General features: G+C 44.6%; 2 protein-coding genes across 4 annotated transcripts in view; one reads left to right on the forward strand and one right to left on the reverse strand.

Annotated features, from left to right (window-relative positions):
- The window catches only part of ETS1 (ETS proto-oncogene 1, transcription factor), a 474993-nt gene that overhangs the window by 8632 nt on the left and 446717 nt on the right, over window positions 1-19644 (forward strand). For both annotated transcript variants that reach the window (XM_088476264.1, XM_088476266.1), the window contains exon 2: window positions 6723-6818. Coding sequence is in view for 1 of the 2 variants with exons in the window: in XM_088476266.1 (XP_088332392.1) it covers window positions 6807-6818 (12 nt within the window). In the remaining variant the exon portion in view is untranslated. The remainder of the gene's footprint in view (window positions 1-6722; window positions 6819-19644) is intronic.
- Window positions 2980-19644, reverse strand: part of FLI1 (Fli-1 proto-oncogene, ETS transcription factor) — a 106959-nt gene continuing 90294 nt past the window's right edge. For both annotated transcript variants that reach the window (XM_088476268.1, XM_088476269.1), the window contains exons 6-9: window positions 15495-15560; window positions 12571-12633; window positions 9816-9863; window positions 2980-6795 (exon numbers count right to left, since the gene is read on the reverse strand). In XM_088476268.1, coding sequence (XP_088332394.1) covers window positions 6266-6795; window positions 9816-9863; window positions 12571-12633; window positions 15495-15560 — 707 coding nt within the window. In that variant the 3' untranslated portion in view covers window positions 2980-6265. The remainder of the gene's footprint in view (window positions 6796-9815; window positions 9864-12570; window positions 12634-15494; window positions 15561-19644) is intronic.

Raw genomic sequence — 19644 nt, forward strand, 5'->3', positions numbered from 1 at the left:
GTTAGATTTCTCACTGGGTCATGTAAGAATGTGTAATCGCTCATCTGGCCCCCATGTGTGACCAATAGAATATGCTGCACGCTGAGCAGGATCATCTGGCCTATTACAGCGTGATCCTATAATTAATAATCCCGGTCTGTCTCCGTTTCATGGTTACTTACCTCTGTCTAGTTAATGTGAGAATTGACCACCAGCCAGTAAAACAGAGAAGCCCTGATCATTGCACATACAAAGTTGTGTCGCATACAAGCAAATTGTCAGTGACAAGTGACCCGGGAGGAATGTCATCACAAAATTCAGGTTAAAGGTGGGTGCAATTGACAGGCGTATTATTAATGTGGTCCAAACATGGAGGAAGGGAACCCCATTACCCCATCCCCCAGTAAGACAGCACACCTACCACTGAGTGTCCTACCCCTTTCACATCGCAAAAGTAACCGGGCATATTGCAGGGTTGACCCGGGTGGAGGTGCAGTGTGAACGGGCCACCAGAAAAATTACCGAGTCGAACCTGGCATTTCAACCCTGCAATCAACCAGGGTTGGACACTGGACAGACCCAGGTCTTAGTGCAGTGTGAACTTGCCCTACCCGGGTTATCCAACCTGGGACTCTGCAAACACAGCTGGTTGGATGTTCCTGGGTCTCGCTTGATGATGTCAGCAGCCAGACACACGGGCAGCACACTGCAGGCATAAGCAGTCTGAAAGGGATTAATACCACTAATGTCATTACAGTAATGGCTCATTGGAGTGATGAAGAAGTGATCTATACACTATGCTGCATCATGCTCTCACTGGCTGAATCAAACATCCAGTACAGCACAAACACTCAAGAACTCAGGGCTACACAGTGGTGATCGATCAGCCATGATTCCTGCAATGCTGCCCCCACCCCTCCCTTGTGTTCCCTTTTGTGATCTTATCTTTGTGAGCTGGAAAAAGTAAATTTTTAACCCTGGTCTAAGGTGCAGTGTGAAAGGGGTCTGACCCGGGTCGCAGCTGGGTTGGACCTGGTGTACTAAATCAGAGCCGGGTTTGCGATGTGAAAGGGGTATTAACTCAAACAGGGATGACATTTTCAATAAACACCCACACAATCAAATACCTCTTTTCCACCAAAAACCCAGGTCCAAACTGGGTTTTTGGACATGGTTCCAACCCTGGTCAGACCCGAGTCAGCACCGCTCACACCGCAGTCGGGTCTGCATAGACCCGGCTTTTGCAGAGTGAAAGTGGTTGCTTGGAGATGACGTCATCTCCAAGCGCCACTGAAGCCGGACCAATCGGCCGGCTAGCAGCGCACTCCAGGTCATCGTGACCCGGAGTGTGCTGTTCTCACAGCAGGGTTTCACGGGCTACGCCCGTGTTAAACCCTGCTAGTTACCTGGGTTGGATTACAGAGTCACTTGACCCGGCGATCCAACTCTCTCCCCTTTTACACCAGGGAGCTGCCCGGGTTAACCCTTCAGAAACCCGGGTTTTAGCTACGGTGTAAAAGAGGTATAAGTGAGCCTCACAAGGTGGGAGTTCCTCTCGGCAGTTTAGGAAAAGTGATTCTGCAAGTGAGGGACTCCGGCCTACTCTCCTTTATTCATGTGCAGCGGTGGCAGGGTTGCACGCCGGCATTCTCTTTGTGGTTCCTGGAGGGGGGGGTAACATATTGGTACGGGGCAGGTGCCATAGCCCCGCCCTCCCATGGTCTTAGGTGGGGCTCTGAGACAGTGGGGTCCACCAGGGAAAATCCAGGCCCCTCCGCTGGGCTGGGCCAGTTCCAACCGTGCTTGCAGTATTGCAGATATTGTTTGTTTATATATGAAATTTGTTTGCGCCTTTCTACAATTTCAGGCGTACGTTGCTGAATGCCGCCCTTATCTGTCACAACGCTAATGACGCTCACTCCCCATTTGGTCCAGATAAAGCAAGAAACTTCTCCTAAACGATATGAAAATACTTTATTTTACATCTTATTTTCAATGTAAAGCGTAGGAAATATCAATACAAAGGTTAAAAAGCCAAAATGTACAAAAACGCTCAAGAAATTTAGAAAAATAAGTGAAAAACCATCTGTACAAAATTCAAAATACAGTTCTGTAAGAAAAAACCTGCATTTCTGTGACCGAGGTCTACTCGTTAGTTTATACGCTATGAATATATTCTCACTTCTGAGCGGGCTGCCTCTGCCCTTGGCAAGTTCATTGTGTGAAGTATAGGAAAATAATTCCTGATTTATACAGTAAATTTGTCTGGTGGATTATGGCTGCTGTACTGACAAACGCTCAGCGCTTGTGAATCCGATAAGGTGTGCGCGTGTGTCCGTCTAAGCTGCTCTACTGTTTAGGTCCCACTTAATTTATACGTGTGACTTCAGATGCTAGGGGGTCTAGTTACTAAGCTGTGTTAGGAGACAGAGTGAAAAGTGATAAGGTGCCAGCCAATCAGCTCCCAACTGTCATTTTTCAAACACAGCCTGTGAGATGACAGTTGGGAGCTGATTGGCTGGTACCTTATCACTTTCTTATCACTTTTCACTCTGTCTCCTAACTCTGCTTAGTAAATAGACCCCTAGGTCTTGGTGTGCTACAGAATCCTGTAACTACACAGCACAGGTAAGACTGAGAAGACATCCGTAAGCACTTGTGCAAATCAAATACTTTTGTAACCCCCTGGCAGCCAATCAGATATTTGCTTTCATTTTCTTATTCATGTTTGGGAACAAAACGTGGAACCAGGTCAATACTAGTTACAGCGTAATTACCTGTGCATCATTTTCTATAAACTAGGGATGTGCAGGCTCGGATAGGTTCGAGTTTGCACGTTGAGTTCGGATTTTTCCCTCAAAAAAAATGGAACTCAGAGAGAGGCAAAACGTCATTTTGCACGGACGAACATCATCATTCCTGGACTTTTGTCCAGGAATGATGATGTTCGTCCATGCAAGATGATGTTTTGCCTCTTTCTGAGTTCCGTTTTTTTGGAGGGAAAAATCCGAACTCAACGTGCAAACTCGAACCTATCCGAGCCTGCACATCCCTACTATAAACGTCTGTTTTTGTTTTGTTGTTTTATATCCGGGTGTAGCAGTATATTTAGGACCACACTATTTTATGTGGTAGCACATTCTATGTAACTAGTTCCCTACAATGTGTGTTGGCGATTGGCGACATTCTGAAACTTGAATTTTTAATTAGAGATGGTGTTCTGTGTTGAAGATTTCTACAATACTTGGAATAAGGAGTTGGGCAAGTGGTTACTTGTCTATCGGATGCTTGGTGTGAGCTCACGACAAAGGTGGACTGAATCCATTCGTCCAACTTCAGTATCCGCTGGCTTCTGTCTTTAAGCTAATGGAGAATCACCTATTTGCTACACTAGGAGCACAGGTCAGAATTGGGTGTTAGTCCTCTTAATTTAGTATAACTGGAGCTGTCCCTTGGGCTCCCCAGGGAGGGCTAGGGCCAGGCCCCCCCCCCTCCGCGGGAGACTTAAGTTTAGGGCGAGGGGGGGTTAGACACCCCCACCGGCAGGGGGGTGGTGGTAGGTATAGTGTACTTGCCTTCCCTCGTCTGAATTTTCACTCGTCTGGATTTAAACCTTCAGCCGCCGGTATTTCATACCCATTCCAGGGAAAGCATTATAGACTTGTATGTGTTAATGTGGAACAGCAGACTCTAGGGAATGAGGGACACCATTGATTATAGCAGTGATATGGAAGCTGCAACGAAAGTGACCATTGCTGCATCTTTCTGCCCTGTGACTCCTAATGAAGCAGAGGTGTAACCTACATGTCCTACTGAGCCGGCTGTGGCAAAGGCTGAATCGAATGGAGCTCCCTAAAGTGTCAGAACGTGGCTGTTTTCTAGCTAAACTTCTTATTCCTCTGATGGGTGAATGGGTAGGATCCCTTATCTTTGTATATTCATATGTGTGTGTATGTTGCAGAGTGTCACGCTTACCATGTGCTGGAAGGGATATAGGACCTCATTCGGAGTCAGTCGCAAGCGCCCATGCGCTCGTAACCGACTCGATGGTTAGTCCTGCGCACACGCAGTGGCCACACTGCGCGTGCGCAAACCCCGGAGCGACAGAGAAACGAAGTCGCTCCGGAGCTCGCTACAAAAGGGGCGGCTGTCGATGTTGATCGACGGCTCGCCCCTTTTTGTAGGCGGGCCGGGGGGGTGGTTTCCAAAACTACCGCCTCTAATGAGGTCCATAATGCTAGTTCAAGGACTTTCTCATAGAGATTTAAGGGCCTGATTCAGATCCACCTACAAATGCAATTGCAGCTGCAATCTCTTACGGATCGCAATTTGCGATAATATGCTAATGTCTCCAAAGCTTAGCCATGCAAAGGGACGCCCACTGCTGCCTTCTCTTTTACATCTGATGACGTACAACAGCGTAAACATCGGGAACTTTGACGCAGATCTGGCAGCCACCCAGCTTCTGAGCGAAGTCTGACTTGTCTCAAACATTGCGGCGATCCTGACACGGTAGAGCTCTCACGCTGCAAAGACGATCGCAGTGGCCAATTTCTGCACACCCATGAAACCGAGTTTAAACAGTCCCAACATGCCTACTTTTGCCTAGCTGTCCCCCATTACCTCCCCCAAGCGAGCGTAATCGCAAATAAATCGAAGCGAGTGCGCAGTACAGCTTTCAGGCATACACACGGCTGACCCTCTGCGTAAACATCGGCATTTGTGTGCGGATCTGAATCGGGCCCTAAATACCATGTACTCATAGTCCACATGTAAGACCTTTTTATCTTGGTACAAAAGCCTGGACATAAAATGTTACACAATGAGACCTGTTGTTTCATGAGGTCTCAGCAACCCTCTTTCTAGCACGTGGGTGATCATTCCAATGACTAAAATCCATAACTCTTAGGGGGGATTTATCAAAGCTTGGAGAGAGATAAAGTACCAATCAACCAGCTTCTGTCACTTTACAGGCTGTGGGGTCTATTTACTAAGCCTTGGAGAGAGAGAAAGTGGATGGCGATAAAGTACCAACCAATCGGCTCATAACTGTCATATTTCCAAACTCGGCCTGTAAAGTGACAGGAGCAGATTGGTTGGTACTTTTATCTCTTTCCAAGGCTTGGTACTTAACAACAATAATATTACCAGTTATTTATATAGCGCACACATATTCCGCAGCGCTTAACAGAGAACATTTAGCCATCCACATCAGTCCCTGCCCCAGTGGAGCTTACAATCTATATTCCCTACCACATGCTCGAGCACACACACATATACACACTAGGGATAATTTGTGTTTGGAGCCAATTAACCTAGCAGTATATTTTTGGAGTGTTGGAGGAAACTGGAGAACCCGGAGGAAACCCACGCAAGCACAGGGAGAATATACAAACTCCGCACAGGTAGCGCCATGGTGGGAATCGAACCTATGACCTCAGTGCTGTGAGGCAGTAATGCTAACCATTACACCGTCTGTGCTGCCCCTGCGTTTGAGAAATGAGTTAGGAGCTGATTGGTTGATACTTTTATCTCTTTACACGTTATCTCCTTTATTCTTTAAAAGTCTATAGTGTGTGTGTGTGTGTGTGTGTGTGTGTGTGGTGATAGTTAGTTAGGGTTCTTGGAGTTCAGGTTTACAAATCTCTCATATCTGTAAGAACTTACCTACTATGATGCAAGGAAAATGGTACATTAAACTCTATTGCCTGGGTATTTCCTGCAGTAAGTGGATTACTCTGAAAGGCACCCCCATTATTATGGCTTGTCTGTTTATAGAGAATATATTAAAGATTGTTACTCTACCCTCCAAAGGAGTATTGAAATTATCCTTACGGTGATTACACATGCAAATATTGCTGTAATTCCAGTTGGTTTTAAAGCTTATCCCTATTGCCATCCAGTGCGTCTGATATTATAAAGTTCAAAGTTCATAAATGCTCAAAAACATAAGAACATAAGTCTAAGGCAAATCCCTGGCTTGGACGGATCAACATGTCATATGCTGGTTAAAGAACTTCCATATCACATCCTCGGGTTCAAGCAAATCCTCTTGCAATTCCTGGCAAGAGCAAGCTTGAATTAATACTGGCTCACAATGTTCGATTTCCACTTTCGCAGATAGGGGAAAAAAAAAAAAAAGAGTACTTGGAAAATAATACTGTTGTGGTACGGAGATCGGTTTGCACCGGTCTCTAAGGACACTTTTTAGTCTTCATAAATGAGATGTATTCCAGAAAAGATCCACCAAGAGAGCAACAAAGACTCTGCAAGTGGTGGGACAAGTCTAGTAGAAGCTTCCCAGATGTGGCTGCATGTGGGCGTTAGGATGCCGTGGAACGTTGGGGTTTGGGTAGATGTTTGCATTTGGTGAACTCCAGTAGGGTGAGGTTGCTCCAAAGAAGCCAGATGATGTCACAGGCATTGACGAAGGGTGTGAGGGGACAAAATTAACCTTCTGTTGATGAGTGTGGTAGGAGGGCATATATGAGAACTCTGATGGGTACTTGTACATGGAGGTCTCGGTGGGATGAGGCTGCAGTGCTTGAGCTATGCCATGAAAGTCAAATTTGTATGCGTAGCGCTTCCCGTGGACTTTAGTCATAATATTTTTGTCATAGTAGTATCTCAGCGCCCGGCTTAGCTTGTCGTAGTTCATGTTGGGCTTGCTTTTCCGTTCACCCCATCTACGTGCCACCTCATCTGGATCTGTCATTTTGAACTCCCCATTTGTGCCCTCCCAGGTGATACAGCTAGCATTGGCGCTGTCCGACAGCAGCTCGAGAAGAAATTGCCACAACTGGATTTGACCACTTCCTGCAAGAGAGATGCACATACCGGTAAGACCTCACCTGGTTTCATTGTCCTCATTGTTCTTTAATAACCACTACAATAGTGATACTTTGAGAATATCTAGACTGGGATGTAGTTTATATATCCTGTCTGTTGGGATGCTGGCACCGGATTCTCAACACCAGTCAGAATCCCGACTGTCATCACCCTGACGATAAGTACTGGGATTAGGTGAAGGGTTAGGCTACAGGGAGGGGGGTTGTGAAGGGTTAGGTATAGGCTGCGGTGGGGGGAGGTTAGGGGTAGGGTTAGGATACTTACCTGCAGGTGTCTGTATCCTAGCCTGGTTGGGAAGCCAGCGTTGGGATTCTGACCGCCGACATCCCGTACTCAACCCATCCAGACCATATATGAGTCAATGATTGATTTATGTTCAAAGCTTATTGGTGTAACTCTTGGTAGTCACCACCTTTTTGAAACTTGATTTGTGTACAGAATTTGTTTTGTTCCAGAATGGAGTTATTCATTATAAAATAAGTTTGGTTTATTTACAGAAAATTAAAATGTGTACATGGGAGTGATTATATACATGGAATAATCATACTTACCAACTCTCCCTGAAATAGAGGCGAACTCCCTGATTCACTGCGGAGTCTAGCAATCTCTCTGAGGCTGGGTTGAGAGTGTGCAACACAGTGAAGTTGTCGCACTCTGTCCACCATGGATGAATCGGGACAATGTGTGCTACAAGAAAATGGCCGCCACTCGAGCACCCTGACGCCTACATGAGTGGCTGTGTGCCTGATGAATTGCATTTGATTTATACCCAAGGATGTGTATTGATTCACTGGAGATGTTAGAGAAGGTAATTTTTAAAATGCTAAAAAATAGAGTGCAGCGCATTTTTAAGTCACAGTCGCGCCTTTGGTAAAACATCCCGCGTTAGTGGGTTTGTGGGCTAAAGAGCAGACTTGTTGGACATCTGTGCAGGCTCTTTCTGTGACAATTTTATATATTATTATTTATTATTAACCTCCTATCACATTTATACCTTCGCCCAGTGGTACCCAAACGTTTTTGAATCACGGCGCTTTAGAGTATCAGCATTTTTTCCACTGCACCCCTGGGCCAAAAGTTTCTTACTGAGAAATTCAGCAATTATTAATTGTGCTTATGTCATCCTTGGGGTCAGTTATGTGGTGGTTGACAGGACTGCGCTTTTTGTCCACATTTTTTTTTTGATAGGCAAAACCAGTGCTAATGGCTGGCAATCACACTGATTAAAAATGTATTTTATTTGGTACTGGACCACCAAACCGAGGCTCCCCTGCAACTGCCTTAAGACACTCTGTTTGGGAACCATTGCCTTAGCCCTCTTATCAAGCTGTTGAATAATTAGTTAAATAACACATGATCAGCTTTGGACGCCTCAATTTTATAACACACCTCAAAGCAGGGAGTATTACGTGCGCTCTTAGGCACCTTGGTAAAGTGTGTCAAGGAACCCTCCCCCCCCTCCTAACTCTCTCACCTTAACAACCACTGACACAGACTGCTCACCTTGAGTATACAGCTAGTTACAAGATACCAGGTGATACCATTTATGGGACCTGCATCACACCAGAGTATGTGAAAACTGCACTAAACATTAATTTTGTATTCCTATGTAGTTGTAAAGTTTCTGTATTACTGTCAGCACGCTCGAGGAAGATTTCTACGTAACTTTGAAAGCTTGTGATCTCAGCTTTTGTAGCTAGCACAATTATCAGCTATTTATCTTAAATAACGGGGAGGATGTCAGCTTTGTGACAAATTCTGGAGCACATGTATATCTGCAGAAACCAATGTGTCCACCGAGGGGCAGTATATGCACTCTGTTTAGTGTTGCAGTCAGGGACTGGTTACACAGCATTGGGTTATGCAGAAGCACACTATCACGCAGTTGTAGGAGAGATTTGTAGAGCACCAACATGACATCCTATCCCTGTGTTAAACTGAGCTCTCTCTAAGCCACTGAAATTTAAAGGGGTTTATAGAAAACTTTTACAAGGAGGGGCCCAGACGCGGAGGACTTCGACCAAGAGTGAAAAGAAAAAAAAAAAGAAAAATGTTCTAGCAGCATAAATCATCGGCATGCTTACTTTATGTGTTTGCCGGTTTATGTATGCAGGCCATTGTATACTGTATTTGCAGCTCTCTCTGTATGTTTTGCATGCAGATGTTTGTATATATATATGTATATATTATTCTTGCCTACGTTTTCCTAGGAAGCATTTCAGTAAGAGGAGCGAGTACTGCTCCGTCAGACTGGTCATAAAATTGTCTTGCGTCCAAATTCAAATGTGCCCCAAAGCAGTTTCATGGTTTGGTCCATATGACAGCTAGATAATGGGGTTAAGGTGTAAATGTAATAGGGGGGGAGTGCTTCGAACCAACGGTTTAAGTTTTGCAAACCAAGGCGCAGTTGTCACAGTTAACAAAAAAAGTAAATGTGCAATGACCACAGAAAGTCTACAGAGATGGCCAATATATCTGCTCTTTAGCCCATGAACCCCCTGATGTGAGACATTTCACCATAGGCGTGACTGTGTGCTTTAAAAATAATTGACCTCCTCTAGCTCTCTCCCTTCCACCAGGTTCATGCAGTTCTTCACAGTTCCTCTGTAATGGGTGGGGTTCTTCTGTAATGCAACAGACATCCTTTAATGGAGCACACATCTCCAGTAAATCTGCACACCCGGCCTGGCTTCGGGGAGTTAGGGAGATCATCCAATTTTGAGAGTCTTTCTGACTTTCGGGGAGAGTTGGTAAGGATGGTCTGTCTATATCTGGTCATTGTATACTGTGTTTGCAGGTCTATGTATGATGTATGCAGGTGTGGAAGATACAACTGAATGTAGAGATTAGAAAATGGCTTGGCTTGATACAATTTAACATGAAAAAAAGGTGCATGGGGACTTAACTGCCTAAAGCGACTCCAAGTGTAAATCCGTCTCTGCATGGAAAATGATCACACATTGGAAAATAACTGTTATTCTCCTCACCTGGATTAGCCAACCTGCTGCTTGTAGGCCCCAGTATTTGGTAAGGATCTGAAAGAAGGAAGCAATTTATAATCTCGAAACTAAAGTCTAGCGTCATTCTATTCTGCTGTAAATACTGGATAAATACTGTAAATACTATAGTGTTTATACTTGGTGTTTAATTTAAGATATTGACCCAGCACATCTGTTGTTTGTATAATATATATATATATATATATATATATATATATATATATTGTTTTTTTAAAACAAATTATGAATAAAATCATATAGAACTAGAAAGTGCTAATGCTTTTGTATGTATGTGTTTTTAACAGGGTTGCATGAAATTTGGATTTAAAACAAAAAAAAATCAAAATAAGGATTTATTTAATTTTAAATCAGATTTTTTGGATTTAAATTGAATTTTTTTTTTTTAAGTAACCCTTTTAAATTTTTAATAGTTTATTTAAAAAAAAAATCTTAATAAAAATATCCTATTTAAATCAAATCGGTTTTTGATTTTTAAAAAAAAAATAAATCCAATTTTATGCAACCCTGGTTTTTAATTCAATTATATGAACATAAAGGGCAGAATTTACGAAACAGCAGTTCCATAAATTGTAAGCTGCTTTCGCTGCTTCCTGGTGAGTTGCGGGTGAATATTTATAACAGCACCCGGAGTCGGTGTAAAGCCTGGTGTGCTTTACATCGACTCCGGGTGCCATTTAAAATATTCACCTGCAACCCGCCGGGAAGCAGCGGCTTATAGAAGCCGCTGCTTCATAAATTCTGCCCATAGTCTGTAACAAGTGGATGCTTGAATAAATCTTTTGTAAAGTGGCAATATAAAAGCTTGTAAAAATAAAATGAAATGTTTATAGTTCCTATACTTTAAGTAATGCCCGTTGTCCCATGCACGAGCGCAGGTGAATTTTCTCTATTTTACCCTTACTCTTGCTGTCCTCTTTTCGGTCTCGCTCCTGCTCCATGCAGTAGTTGTGAGCAGTAGCCGGTGTCGATATGTTTCAAGCACCCACTTGTTACAGACTATGACCCGTATTCAATATTGGAGCGAAAAGTAAGTGCTGGACTTTTCACTCCACATTGGAGCTTTTCTGGGGATAAAATATCGGGCACGTGCCCGCTTTTATATTTTCATATAATTGGATTAAAACACAGACCTACAATAGCATTAGCGTTTTCTAGTTCTATATGATATTTTGTGTTTAATTTGCAAACCTCTCTTCCTCAAGAATCCTAAAAGATGATTTGTGAATTAAATGTTTATATCCATGAAAATATTAAAAAACAAATATTTTATCTTCATTAAGAATTTGTGGTGGTATATTCTATTAAATTTATTTTAAAGACTTTCTGAGTTAATTGAAAAATCATACAAATACATAAATAATCTTTGTGAATTCCACTACATATAGCTCCAATATTAGCACCAAATGCAGCGTAGGGTTGGCAGTCATTGGCACCTAATGCAGTGTAGGGATGGTCATCATTGGCACCTAATGCAGTGTAGGGATGGTCGTCATTGGCACCAAAAGCAGCGTAGGGTTGGCCGTCATTGGCACCTAATGTAGTATAGGGTTGGCCGTCATTGTCACCTAATGCAGTGTAGGGATGGTCGTCATTGCCACCTAATGCAGTGTAGGGATGGTCGTTATTGCCACCTAATGCAGTGTAGGGATGGCAGTCATTGGCACCTACTGCAGTGTAGGGATGGCAGTCATTAGCACCAAAAGCAGCGTAGGGTTGGCCGTCACTGGCACATAATGTAGTGTAGGGTTGGCCGTCATTGGCACCAAATGCAGTGTAGGGATGGCCGTCATTGGCACCAAATGCAGTGTGGGGATGGCCGTCATTAGCAGCCATAGATGGTTTACCACTGATCGTCCGTGTTATTGCCATTAATGGCAGAGATCAGATTGTCATCCCTACGCCCTAGTGGGTCATATGGAAAGCACTGGATCAGTGGTGGATTAACCCGATTTGTGGAACTGGATTGTACATACGCAATGGAGTTTCACCGCTCTACCCTTGTCACCTATGACCCTCATCACTCAACACTTGTCACATATGACCCTCATCACTCTACACTTGTCACCTATGACCCCTCTTTTTATGTGTAACTGTACCTCTGTCATAAATGACCCCTTTCCTTGTCAGATGATTCCCACTCCCTCTCTTTGACCATTCTCCTTGTCTGATGACTAGCGACGGCCATTGGTGGCTTGTCCAGCGCTGATTTACTATCAATGGCACAAAAAACCATCTATGGTAAACCATCGATAGTTTGCAACCCTTGATGGCCACTGCTGCTGAGGGCATGGCCAATCAAGCTCCGTCCCATGATAAAAAAAACCCCATAGGCTCCCACTTGTCCATCGATGGCGGAAAACCATTGGCGCTCTGCCATCGATGGCAAAACCAATGGCCATCGACAGTTAACCATCAATTATTGCAAACTATCGATGGTTGATGGCCATCCCTACATATGACCCTCTCACCCCTTCCCCTTATATGTGTAAGCCCCTCCCCTCTTCACAAGCGACTCTGCTCTCTGTAAAAATGACTTCCCACCCCTCCCCTTGTCACACACCACCTCATCATTCTTTCTTAGTTATCTACACACTGCCACAACATAAACAATTTACAATTCAGAATGTATATAATTCTACCGCATGCTATGTATTCCTGTATATATCTTTCATTTAGCGCAAAAGCTGTAGCATTTGGAGCTGTCAGTCTTGGCTGTTGGTACCTGGCTGTGGACGCTGTTGTTCTGTATTCTTATTCACATTTTGGGTGCCTCCTACAGGGGGACCTGTAACACAACATGGAAATCTTACAATATGCACACCTTGTAACAGAAGATACTAGTTGTCCTGACAAATTCTATCAAACTCTATATTGTTTTTTTTTTTGCATCGTTCTGTCCTGAAAAAAGCCCCAGTGGGATGCCATAGATAAGGGCATTTATCAGATGTACTTCTGCCGATTCACCATTTGATACTAAGGCCCTCATTCAGACCCACTCGCGAGCGGCTGTCCGCTCGCAAGTGGGTCGATGGTCCGCACTGCGCATGCACACAACGGATGGAGCTCCATTGTGCGCATGCGCGCCGAGCGAAGGACTTTCCTTCGCTCGGAGTGTCTCATCAAAGAGGGCGTGCTGTCGATGTTGACTGACAGCACGCCCCCTTTGGTGCTCGTGCCTGCCAGACGGAGGCGTTCCCAAGGGAACGCCTACCGTCTGAAGCCGGCCCCACTGACATCACTAGTGATGTCAGTGGGAGTGATTTTGGCTCTGATAGAGCCAAAATCACTCTTGGCCTTGCGGCTGAAAAACTCAACCGCAGGCTGTTGCTCGCAGTTTCGATGGTATCGCGACCATCATCCTGCACGCTCGTATATGCTGTGGGTGGTGACCCACAGCTATACGAGCGTCCAGGAGGACGCTCCATATTAATGGAGGTGGGCCCTGATTCAGAGCGAGCGCTCTGGTCAGAGCGTCCGGCTCTGAATCAGGGCCTAAATTGTGAACTTCATTCAAATGTAAAGATTCCAGCTGATGTCAAAACCATTTCTTCAGCAATGTAATAAAGCAACCCGGCTTCCAATAATCATCTAATAACCAATCGTCGCACTGGAAATTTGAGTTGATGTTTGTGAATTGTATCCAGAACACCCTGTACCCTATTTCTGAAGATTGTCGGCTATCTACAGGCTCATCGCTGCTGGAAGTGCTCTCCGCCCATCGGGTGGTGACCAGTGACTGTAGCTGCATGTAACTGTGAGCTGGACAGCGCACTACATGTAAAGATATGAATGAAAGCGTGCTAGCCAGAAATCTTTTTGGAAATGACATATCTTTCGTTCACCATGAATAAAAATGAACCAGTGTGATAATCCCATGACACGCCATTCGTATTTGTAGCCTGAAGGTGACGTGAGCGGATTCCTGGCTTACACACGAATATGAAGCGAGGAGACTCTAGAACATATGATGCTAATAGCCGATCCGTCATTGTGTCTCAGTCGCCAGGAAGCAGACTATAGGGACCAGATTTGCTGGTGGGCAAGTGGAGCCATTGAGAGATTGTAACACCGCCCTCATTGCTTGGTCCACACATACCTGGGGGAATAGGATAACATCGACAAGAAACAAGTATTCTATAGGAGCCAGGTGCATGAGGACTCTCTAACCAGGGTTATGCATTGCATTTTTCAGTCATAGGAGAAGGGGGAACCCCCCAATCATTGTCTCCTATGAGTAGGTCAATGGCCGAGCTGCGCCCCCATTCCGCTGCTCCTATTCTATGTGTATGGATAAAAGAGGAGATATACAAGAGAAGACAAAGTTAAACTAAAAAGCAAAAGAGATTAGTATTAAGAGGCACAATACGACTGTATACCTATAGCCTTGGACTAGCAGGAAAGGATCTAATCAAGTTATCAGTTTCCTAATTCCCACTACAAATGTACAGTACAGGAATAGTCTCAAAACGGGAGGTACTGTATTTGGACCCCCTCCCCTCCAGTACTACTAATAACGGCAGTTGTCGCTGTTCCTATTATATAACACAAAAATATTAAGAGGGGTATTCAATATGAAACGTAAACCTCGCCGTCTAAGTTTTCGCCGCACATTGGAGCTTTTGCCGGCGAAAAAGTATCGCGCGCGCCCCCGCTTATACCCGTTTTCCATATGAAATCGTCAAAAAAGTGAAAGTGAAATCAGCGAAAACTTCACTGATTTTTGGGGAAATCACCCCCAAAAAGATGCTCTGACATGGGGGATCACTCTGGATACCCCCGATTAGCCCTGCTGAAGGTTTTTGGGGTTTTTAAACGGGCTCGATAGCTGCTATTTTGGGATGGTGGTGAAGAATAGTATTTAGAAGTTTTTTTTGCAGAAAATAAATAGTCCCAGCAATTTTTGGGTAGTTGGAAATGGGGGTGAGCATATTTAAAAGTTGCTAAAGTGAAGTTTTAAAAAACGTAAAAATCCACCTGCCGCAAACACCTGCAATGAAAAAAACACCTGGGGCATACTTGGGGACCCCCCTAGATGGTAGTTCGCTAGTTTTTAACTTTGTACCCCCCTTTTTTTTTTTTTTTGCCCCCAAAATGAAAGTGCTTTTTTTGAAAAAATTTTTACACAGTTTACCTTTGGGGGACTGTCTGAAGGTTGCAGGGTGGTTTCCGAAATGTTGCACCCCAAAACCCCAATTCTGCACTTTTCTTCGCCACCCATCTCTTGGCGATACTTTTTCACAGGGTCGAATGCAATATACTTTTCGCACCGGCGAAAAGTTTTCAAATTGAATACGGTGTAAAAGTAAAAGCGGCGAAAATGACGTCATCCGAGCGAAAACATCGCAGAAACTGAGTTTTCGCTCCATATTGATTACCCCTATAAGAGACCATAAAGCGCTATATGTAACTTAGAGGAACTTGGTCCTAAACCTTAAACTCCAACTTGAAGTTGGCCGGATGCAAAGTGACGAGAAGAGCAGAAATAACATTGTGCCCGGGAGACTCAATCTATGGTATGTTCCTGTCCTATTAACATTTGGCACCAATAGTCCCCATATATATCGCCCAGGTGACAGCCCCACTCCAGGGCCTGCGTGTAACATGCTGCTAACGTGTGCAATTCAGCACTTGCCAACATCTACTCACTTTTTGTGACCGAGGAGTTGACATTATTTCCCCACCCAGCTCTCCGGACGGCATCGTAGGAAGGGTCTGCAGAAGATGGAGAAATAATATTGAACAGGTTTTCTTGGGTTCACTAAAATAATATACTGTAACGAGAGAAACTAAGTATCTCTCCTTGTAAATTCACATTGTAGGGAATGCTATTTACTGTTAGTCATTTGTTTTTGTTTGTTTGTTTTTTTACATTTGAGCTGAACATCCCAAGTCAGCAGTTCATAGAGCGCCCATCTCTACATCTGCATTATGCAGAACTATCATTGTGTATTGCAGGCAGTATATAATGGTCGCCCTTATTTACTGCATTCTGCAGTCGTGTTGATAAAATGTCCAAATGTCAAGGCGCGTGTTCTTCGTTCCTTAAGCACTAGACATTACTCATACACGGATGATGAACCGCTCACGCACTGGACCAAGGTAATTTCATTCAATGTAGATCAGCTGCTTGGTATGATGGGTACGTATTTTACACGGCAAGAATGGTGTATATCATGCTGCTTCTGCATGTGGCAAAGAACAGCGAATAAAACACCCAGCGGGATAAATTCAAATTAAATGCATTAAAAATAATAGATAACATGCTAAAATGTCATTAACGAGAAACATCCTTCGTTGGTCATTTGTGATAATTACAGAGCCACGGTTTTATTAGCTCAATGGCTCTGATTCTGAGGTCAGTGTCATGTCCTTTATTTTACTATTTTTCTTTTTACAGTGGGGGTACGGGTGCCGGATGCTTGCTGGCACTTGTAGTTCCACAAGTGCCAAAGGGCAGGCATGCTGGCACCTGTAATTCCACTGTAAAAAACCAATAGTATACTTCTACTTTTGACACTATTACCCCTGCAACCACCGGCCTGGGTTGCAGGGAAGAACCCCGGGCTTCAGCGTAAGCCTGGGGTGCTCAGGAGAGGGGGAGCCCTTTATTGGGTGGGTCCCCACCTCCCCTGATATCACCTGGCTTCGGTATACTAGCTTGGGGTGTTAATACTTTGGCAGGGGAGGCCCGGTGAAAGGGTCCAATGGCTGTGGCATTACAGCCTGGCTAGGTATGAGTCCGGGGCTTGTTTTAAAAATAGGGGGAACCCCACGCCATTTTTTCCTGTATTTTTAAAACCAGGACTGGCTCTGGGAGCCCAGTGCTGGTTCATAAAACACTGGGGAACCCTACATCCCTTTGTTTTTTGTTTTTTTACAATAACACTTTATTTTTAACCCCACACAAGCAGCCTGCACGTATCTCGCTGATATGTTTTGGCTGCGTGTTCAGGTGAGTTTGCCTGCGGTCAGACTCCGGAAACTCCGTGTATGTGATCGAGATTATCCATCCCCATTGGAAAACTTGATTCAGCAAATCACGTTTCTTGGTAAATTTGTGAGCTTCAGCTGGCAAAAGTCACCCGAGTTTCAGCGATGCTGTGAGAGTTTAAACTCTGGCCATACACGATTCTTAGTAAATTGATCCCTTAGATTTAGGAGGGGTGCGTCTAAACTGAGATTTAAATTGCTGTGAAAAAAAATAAAGCTGTCCAGCATTTGTGGGCTACATGCAAAAGCAGCCAGTATTTACCCCACATGCAAAAATAAATTTTTTTTTGCACTCCTTGTACTGCAACATGGTTTGTCCAGGTACATAGTTACTTGCTTGTTTTTTGCTTTATTCCCAACTCCGATTCAGGCCCAATGTACCATAGACTGTCTTCTTGTTGTGACTCCTGGCACCATCGCCCAATATGCACTGATGGCACATATAATGTACATACATGCAGTGTCCAATGGGATATATGTACTATGTTGGCATAGAGCGTGAGGTGCCAGCAGACTGGGTATTAAAGGGTACTATCTCCCAATCATCACTTAATCATCCATTAGGCAATGTAGGCTCCTACCTGGGGCCCAAATGAGCACCCAGGGGCTTAGATTTGTTATTTTGACAAACTGAGGTGGCAATGAGGCCTAAATCAGTGTGTTGCTTAGGGCCCCATGGGCTCCTTATCCAGCTCTGCTACTTTACTGCTGGGGCTGTGGGTTTAGTCATGACCTTTGCACTCTCTGTACCAGAAGTAATAATAGAGAGTATCTATGACCGGATATCTAGATAACACTCACCCTCACAGACATAGTTGCCAGTCCGCTTATAACAAGCGGAATTGGGCTTGTTATTTTTGCAAGTTGCTTGTTTTTGGGCTTGTTTTTGTTGTGTGCATTGCTGAGGCAGTCCTGGAGGTAAGTAAATGTGTGTGTGAGGGAGGGGGGGGAAGGTTGTGTCTGAGGAATAGTGGGCAGTAGTCAGTGGACAGGGTGAAGTTGGAGGGGGCAGGCATGAAGGAGAGGTAAACTAGATGATGGAAATGAGGCAGGTACATGGGGGTGAGTTACAATGACTGAGGCTGTTAAAAAGAGGGGATAATGGAATTAGACAGGTGACAGGAATGAAGGAGATAAAGAAGAGGGGTGAGAAAAATGGGGAGTCAGGTAAAGGAAAGGTGGGTACACTAGTACACACTAGACGATTTGTCGCCTGTTCATGCTGATCGGGCTGACATATCATCCACATCGGCCAGTGTGTACCCACTATGCGTGACCCTGCGCACTCCCTCGTGCTGTCCATCGGAGATGTTCCGTCGGCCTGCATGTAGGGCCGATGGTTCGACCCAGATGCCAACGCCAGCATAGTGGATGGAGCCGCTGCCCGACATATCGGACATTTGGTCACCGCATCGTGCAGTATGTATTGTGTGGTCGGGTGTTGCATCGCTGGATACACATACATCGGCAAGTGTTTACCCAGCTGAAGACTGGCAAGGGAATAAGGGAGGAGGTAAAAATATGGAGGCTGGTGTAGAGGGAGACTAAATTATGTAGGTTAGAGAAGAGGGGGAATAAAGGAAGTTAGGCAGGTAGAGAGCGAGGACAAAAGACACCCCCATAAATTAGGCTTTTTAGGATTGGTTTGGGCTTGTTTTTTACTTATAGGTAGCTTGTTTTCCATTTCAGAGTTGGCAACACTGCTCACAGAATCGCCTTCATGTTGGTAAACCTCTCAAATATCTACCTCTCCTTAGTATGAGGCCTCGCTCGCACACCAGTGCAAATCACTATGTACTCTCCATTATATATTAGCAATAGGAGCATCTGACCGAATCCGCTTATTACTTCTGGAACCTGGGAAGTGTCTTTACATTCAGAATCTACACCTTTATCCTTTTAGAAAAGCAACTGCTCACAGTACGTTCTAGTGTTTTTATCCAGGACTGAGTGAGTTAATGGAGACGGAAAGTGAGGACGCTGGCGATGCAATGGCAAAGACTCAGGACACCACCCACGTAAACAGTGTTTTCAGAAAGGAAAGTTTCAGCCTGACACAGCCAGGGGAGACGGCCAGATTCAGGGGCGACGGCAGCGCCCAGCGTCTGCACACAGGAGAAGTGTGCCTGCAGATGGGTCTCCAGAGAAGCCTCATGTTCTATACACAGAAATGTGCATGTCATATGTGCTGCCCTCCCCTGTTTCCCATTCATAGACCAGCATGTGAGGCTAGGTTTTCAGTGCCCCAATTAACCAGAGGTATCCCAGGCAATACATTCTACTGCAAATGTAAAGTTTAAGGAGCCCCGCAACAATGATCCACTGCCACGTGGGGTCCCAGAACATGGTCCTACTTATGCCTGGCGTCCCAGCTAAGAGCGGCGTGTTGAGTGACGATGATTTGTTACAGAGCTATTAAGACCCCATACATGAGTAGCTGCACTTTCTGACCCATGTAAATGAATAAATGAAAGAAAAACATAAAACCTTGGTAGCGCTCAGAAAGGACCTGTGTAAACTTTACAACCAGGCTTTTGTTCCAGGTGCAAGTAAGCCATACACGGACATTGTTAGACTTCCATGCGGAGGGAATACTACTGTATGCAAGTTTGTATGGCCGGTCATGCGTGATTTCATTCTGTGCAAGATCAGAGCACAACTGCAGAATGGGTGTGGGAAGGAGCGTCCTTGTGTAGGTGACAGATAAAAGTCCACATAACTGACCCAAAAATGAGAGGCCAGAGTTCAGAAGAGAGGTCTTCTAGAGAAATGATCTGATTATCGCTGGTTAACACAACTTATCCGT

Source organism: Taudactylus pleione, unplaced genomic scaffold (genome assembly GCF_031769625.1).
Source record: "Taudactylus pleione unplaced genomic scaffold, aTauple2 ptg000185l, whole genome shotgun sequence".
NCBI lineage: Eukaryota > Metazoa > Chordata > Amphibia > Anura > Myobatrachidae > Taudactylus > Taudactylus pleione.